This window comes from Anneissia japonica, unplaced genomic scaffold (assembly GCF_011630105.1).
Source record: "Anneissia japonica isolate Jap-2015-1 unplaced genomic scaffold, ASM1163010v1 scaffold171446_len717541_cov154, whole genome shotgun sequence".
In the NCBI taxonomy this organism is placed as follows: domain Eukaryota; kingdom Metazoa; phylum Echinodermata; class Crinoidea; order Comatulida; family Comatulidae; genus Anneissia; species Anneissia japonica.
Window position 1 is genome coordinate 322,270 of NW_022696538.1, and position 7,180 is coordinate 329,449.

At 35.5% G+C, this 7,180-nt stretch overlaps 1 protein-coding gene across 1 annotated transcript in view; it reads right to left on the reverse strand.

The window, feature by feature from the left end:
• Positions 1-7,180, reverse strand: part of LOC117102109 (leucine-rich repeat serine/threonine-protein kinase 2-like) — a 75,546-nt gene that overhangs the window by 52,258 nt on the left and 16,108 nt on the right. Inside the window, exons 12-15 of the mRNA XM_033242310.1 lie at positions 5,230-5,336; positions 3,687-3,816; positions 2,483-2,616; positions 1,427-1,555 (exon numbers count right to left, since the gene is read on the reverse strand). Of these exons, the coding sequence (XP_033098201.1) occupies positions 1,427-1,555; positions 2,483-2,616; positions 3,687-3,816; positions 5,230-5,336 (500 nt within the window). The remainder of the gene's footprint in view (positions 1-1,426; positions 1,556-2,482; positions 2,617-3,686; positions 3,817-5,229; positions 5,337-7,180) is intronic.

Below are 7,180 nucleotides of genomic sequence, written 5' to 3' on the forward strand. Positions count from 1 at the left end.
ATATACTATGGCGCTCGCTCAGCCATAAAATGTCATAAACAAGGCCAGGGAGTTGTTATTTAAGTTGTTTATTAAAATAACAACTCCAGGGCAAGGCAGGCGTGGTAGAACCGCCTTGTTTATCCTCCATGTTACGATCGTTTGCATCCAGCGCCGACCTCATTCAATGAGATGGCTGTCAGTTGAGTAAATAAATTTCAACAAATTAACGAAATCAGAAATCACATATGGATGGGGCCCCAAGTTTTCGCTGCGAAGATTTGGAACAGAATCGGTGCATAAAAAATACTTTTTCTTTCAAGTAAGCTTCAGTTCTTTAATAACAATACTAAAAAAATTATAGTTAATAGGTTTTGGTACTAAGCAGTCTTCCGAAAAATGAAGTTTATTTTAATATAGATCCCGAAATACATGTAGGGCTTAGGCCTAGGCTCTATCTGCACTGCAGGGTATGTACTGTATGGTGTTGTGTTGGGTGGGCGTCTGTGTGTAGTGGTGGTCGTGACTCGGCGGCCTTAGGGCTAGTTACGCACGTATAGATGGAGCCTAGCGAGGCAGGATTTAATGTTTTTTCATGGCATTATGTACCAGTTATTATAGGCTAAACATATGTAAATGCTGACTTAAAACATGTAGTATGATTTACTAACTAAATTAAAATATATATATATATATATTTTTTAATTTTTCAGCAAACGTGTGAATCTTGCAAGTTGCAGTTACCTTGCTAGAATTCTATGTTCTTTGATGAGATGTAATTAATCAGCCATAGCTTCTAACATGCCAATGAACCAAGCAAAGCCTTGTTGACTGCTGCCAAGAACGCTTTACTAGCAAAATGCTAAATAATATTATTTATAAATTTATATTTTAGGCCAACTGCAATGTGTAAACAAATGTAAAATTGTTAAATAAAAGTAAACAAATTGATGAAAATTGTTTGTTTCTTCATTTTGTGTAATACTTTCATGTTGCACAGCGCGTTGTAAGGCGTCACAGTGCGTCGCTACAGGAGGCGATCGCTTCATGAAAAAAATCTCCCTATTTTTTGGTGTTCAAACTTGGGATCTCTGATATATATAATTTAAAATAAAAAAGTCAACACAATATAAGTCAAACTGGGTTCAAGTGCTTAAGTGTCGTAATCAGCACATGAGCAGCCAACACCACCAGGTACCCATTTATATTCCTGTTATTTATTGTTTATCAGGGAACTGTGAAATTTTAGTGTTCCATGTTGTTTATTAACACTGTGTTTCTTTCACAGCCAACATTTGCAATGCTTCGCTTTAACAATGTAAGTATACTGAATACTAATCAATATCATTTTGTTTTGTCTGCATCATCATAGTCATCCTTATGATCATCATTATCATCATCATCATCATCATCATCAACCTCTTCCTCACCAGTATCCTCACTTTACCTGCTGTTGATAATACTGCCAATGCCTCAAGCATAACACTCTGGGTGCTGGCATCCATCTTGCTACCCACCATGCTCTCCAAGATAACCTCATGTACACCTTCAGTCAGACACTGATTACGAAAAACATCTACAAAAATATATAAAAACGACAATATATTCTCTGGCGCTAAAACATTTTTTGATTTTCTAGAAAATAGTTCTCAAAGAAAGCTATAGAGAAGTTAAAAGACATATCACATAAAAGGCGACCTCAGAAAAATTAGGGAGATTGAGAAAGTAGGATGGGAAAACGCATTAGGATAAGAGTATAGTTGGTGTGAATCACAACAAGGATAACCAACTAAGTTCAAAGATGTTTCCAGTGGGGTCCTTCTGGTGGTAAATTGGGCAGAACACTGGGAGACAATCCAGTACTTTGCTGAAGAGTGTAATGCGTTCTGTAACGTGCACATGGGCTATATTGCACACAGGACCAACGGAAACCTAGAGATCTCCACGGTTCGGTGAACACACAGTGGCTGCCACCAGTTTAACCGACTGAGCTAAGCTGCTCGCAATTCACTCATCTGTGACTGTCTACTTCTAAAAAACATCCAAAATCGATTTTGGATGTTTTACGACGCGTAAGCGACGATGTCGCAAATGCAAAGACAGATGCACCACACTCCTTTTATTTTCCAACAACCTTTAGTGGAGTTAACAAGGGCTCCATGCTTTTTAAACAGGAGCAATTCCCCACCCCCGCCCCACCCAGAAGCTGTCCTTTTGCGATGCCACCACTGCATATATACCAATGTAGTAGAAGATTAAAGATGATGTTGTGAACTCAATTACCCTCATCCCCATTAGGAAGGAAAGATCTTGGCATTTGATTGTTTATGTGCTCATTTTTTATTTTTGTTTGATTCCACCCATATATTGCAAATGCTAGTTTTATACCTTAAATTATTATGACTTGCTAAAGCTACAATCATCTATAATCAAAATCAACATAAATTAATTATACTTTGTTATCTCTTTGAAATATCTGTGATTAGGAAGATAAGTAGCTTACCATTTTCAGCTAAACATGTGACCAGTTGAATTGCTGCTGTCACAAGGGTAGGTTCAGACCAATGTTGGCGTACTGCTGCAAACACTTCATGCAAAGTTTGTACAGATTGAATCAGGTGCTCTTTGTGCTTCTCACTTTAAATGTGATAATTCAATATCATTTTAATATAAAAACAGCAGCAACAACAATAGCAATATTAATAATAATAACAATAACAATAATAACAAACAATAATAATAATTTATAAAAATAATAATATGAATCATGATGGCTTGTATAGCATTAAACAGAGTTTGCTTAGGAATATTAAGGTAAGATACAGTAGTCGAACCTATTGAGGCGGGAGTGCCCATCTGTCTTTCTTTAGAGTTTTGGGCCACACTGAGCAATGATATAAGGAGATCACCACGGACCTATTTACAGTGAGTCTGTTCACCTTCCCAGCCTATGCCTACACTTTTATACTCCTGGGTAAAGGAACAAGCATAAAGTGTCTTGCCCAAGGACAAAAGCAACTTGCCCATACTGTCTTATGAGATGCCAAACTTGTCAATGAACCATTTGTTTAGTCTACTAGATACACAAGATTCTAATCATACTCAAAATGAATAGTTAGGATTGTCTCTGTCTATGTTTATCAAGTTTCTGTATTTTATATTTACTTTATTTTAAGCTATTTTAATTGTAAAGATTTTTGAAATAGTATAACTAGTTTAATGATCAATGTGTACAAAATGGTTTACTTAAAAATGATGATATAATTAGACATACAATATAAAACAGAAATTATATTTAACAAAAAAAACTTACCATACAGTAGTTACACAGTTACCAAAAGTAGTTACAATTAGTTATGCGAGGTACAAACATATATGTTAATGGTAAATGATATAGTACAAAAATGTGTATTATACACATAGTTCAACACTTAATAATTCCTTTAGTATCTAAAAAACCTACCAGCACTCACATTAAAAGAAGGTATTTACTTTACATGTTATCTTTTTAGTATATTCACACTATTCCAGCACATGAAATTCCTATAATAGAGACAAACCTCACTCCCATCCACCACCCCCATCCCCACCCCAACCGCAACCAGTCGTACCAAGGGGGGTATAAATACCTCCTTGGTCGTACACAACTTCACTACTGGGACATATATTTTTAATACCTAATACAAATGAGATAAAATGAAACTTACTTTGAGTTACAGAGGCCTAGAAGAGCTTGGCATGCTGCACTTAGTACAAATGGATTCTGTCCATACATCTGCATGGTTCTTGTAATTTCAAAACCAACACCTTTTTCCATTAGACTCTTTTGAAAGTGTTCTAAAGAATTTAATAAGTTGGAATGATAAACAATAGCAACAAACCAAAGAAAAACAAAATTTCAAGTGCAAATGAAGTCTGGAAAAAGACTACCGATAGTCGTCCTATTAAGGCAGGCACACTCGCTGTGTCATACGACCGTAGTATGACGAATGCAACTCTTCCCCCCTGTGAGCGCTAGATGACGCAACATCGTTGGCTGATTGTCGGTGGCAGTCTTAAAACGATCCGCATGCTCGTCGTGGTCTTATGTTCTCCATAGAATCGCGTTGGCCGACGACCATTGGGTACAGTGATTGCCCAGCTTTAGTACACTAACTTTCATAGCGCTCCTTCATCAGGCATACCGTAAAACCTTGAATTGAAGCCCTCAGCTTTTTTTTTTTTGCGAACTTTGAATGGGCTTCTTTACGAGATGGGCTTCTTTTTGAGTCTACCTTTGCAAAGTTTTCAAAATGAATGCTGTAATATTTGGGAATTAGTACTATAAAGCAATAAATAGGGCCACTGTAACATCAATCTGTATCATGGAGTGTATTAACCGGAATTAAAGTACCTAAGCTACAGTATAAACCAAGTGTATTTTTATTTTATTTTATTTCTTTAAAATTCATGTACAGTGTATGTACTGTACTATTTCGAAAAGAAGTCTATGCTATCTTGAATGGGCTTCTTTTTTAGGCTAATTTTGCAGACCAAAGATAGGGGCTTCAATTCAAGATGGGCTTCTTCTTGAGATTAATCCCATTTGGCTTCAATTCAAGGTTTTAAGGTATACAATTAGTCTACAAATCAATCAATCTATCTATCAATCTTTCTATCAACCAATCAATCAATCAAACTTTAAATCTGCCATAAGAACTGGGACAGTACCAATATAAAGTAAGATAATATCAAATTTCATTCAAGTTAAGCCAAATTTAATAATTCCATCACCAATATAAAGTGTTTTGTCAAAGGAGCTAATAAAAAGAATTACTTTCTATTAACTTTTATTAAAATTATATGTAAAATACAGAAGGGTGTACAACATTTCATTCTTCAAGAGTTCTTATTCACCCATAGGCCAGATGATTCCCAAATTGTAAAAATATTTTTTTTTTATTCCATTGTATTTCTTTGTATTTACTTTTAAATGTTGGCTTTTAACGGTTTGGAGAATCACTAGATAGTTGATTATATTCACCATTTTGATCATCCTGTCTTCCTCTTAATAGTTTGCTTATTATGTGCATTTCTTTGTGTTACAAAGACGAAATAAATGAAGTGAAATAAAATTTATTTTCTAAGGACAATTTTCTCCACATCAAAGACAACTTCAAAGCATTCAAAAAATGCTAAGCCCTAAGCAAAACACAGTGATCCTATGGAGAACTAATCTAAAGAGCACCAGGAGAAACAAAGAAACCTTACCTGAGCATGTCATGATCTGATAGAGGGCGGTACAGGCTGATTCTGCAACATCTGCATTCTCCATGTATAGCATGAGGCAAGCTAGTATAGGACTGTCCAAGCTCAAACTGAAATACAAAAAATATATAATTGTGTGTGCGAAGTTGAGTGGTTAAAGTTATAATCTATTCAGCTATGGAGGGGTTACAGTTAGGTGTGAGTTGTAACATGTTTATAGTATCTATGCTACAATCGTATAGCTCAGTCCACAATATCATGTGACAAATTTGTCATATACAGTTTTATAGTGTATGTGACCACACTATCAAACTGTATGTGACAAATTTGTCTTAATTATAGTGTTTGATAGTGTAGGTGACAACACTATCAAACTGTATGTGACAAATTTGTCATACAGTTTGATAGTGTATGTGACAACACTATCAAACTATATGTGACAAATTTGTCACATACACTATCAAACTGTATGTGACAAATTTGTTACATAAACTTTCAAACTGTATGTGACAAATTTGTGTGATGTGCCCATATAATGGGCATAATGTCATATTACACCCACAATACCGATAGTGTGGCACACAAAACTATAAGATCTACAATAATGAAAAAAAAAAAAACAATTTTGTTAAAGCCGAACTTTAATAATACTACACTAATTAATACAAAGCCCATAAGAATATTTTTAGGAAATTCAACATTTGGTCAATCATAATTAATTCCATTTCAGTTGTTTATTCGACAAACATACACTAAAAATGACAGTACATAATATGGGTTGTAGCTGTAAAAAACTAAGGGTGCGTGATAGACTATTTTAGGGTGGATGGGTGATAAAATTGGTAAACTCTAAATAATATGAATGAATTTTAAGGATGGAAAATTGGGTTAAAGGGTGGGTGGAGGGCCATGAAATTAGCTTTAGACTGGGTTGAAAATTTCAAGGCTAGATGGCCCCGCCTACCTCCGCCAACAATAACTAAATCCCTGCTAGTTGGTGGAGGCTTGGGACTATTCTCCTCTGCCTTGTGTCGGGAGGCAGTCCCAATCATTCAACACCTCAAGAAGCAGGATGCACTTCTTCACCTCAACCAAGTTGTATTTGCATAATATTGTGCTTTCTAGCTAAATGATATCAAGTTTTTTAGATGCTAGTATAAAACTTACTTTAAATCTTCATCAACAGTCTTTGTAATGCATTCTGGTCTATCTATCAGTAGCCTTACTATAGATCTACAAACAGCATCCTAAAAAAAATGATACCAAAAGAAAATTGAATAAATTTTGTAAAAGAATTATTATTTTTACATTTTAATAAATACAAAAGGTTAACTTAGCTGAATTTGTCTTAAGATATCATCATAATCATCATCATCACTCTTGTTCCTGTCTCTTATACACATCTGTGTTCTAAAGAATTTAATAAGTTGGAATGATAAACAATAGCAACAAACCAAAGAAAAACAAAATTTCAAGTGCAAATGAAGTCTGGAAAAAGACTACCGATAGTCGTCCTATTAAGGCAGGCACACTCGCTGTGTCATACGACCGTAGTATGACGAATGCAACTCTTCCCCCCTGTGAGCGCTAGATGACGCAACATCGTTGGCTGATTGTCGGTGGCAGTCTTAAAACGATCCGCATGCTCGTCGTGGTCTTATGTTCTCCATAGAATCGCGTTGGCCGACGACCATTGGGTACAGTGATTGCCCAGCTTTAGTACACTAACTTTCATAGCGCTCCTTCATCAGGCATACCGTAAAACCTTGAATTGAAGCCCTCAGCTTTTTTTTTTTTTGCGAACTTTGAATGGGCTTCTTTACGAGATGGGCTTCTTTTTGAGTCTACCTTTGCAAAGTTTTCAAAATGAATGCTGTAATATTTGGGAATTAGTACTATAAAGCAATAAATAGGGCCACTGTAACATCAATCTGTATCATGGAGTGTATTAACC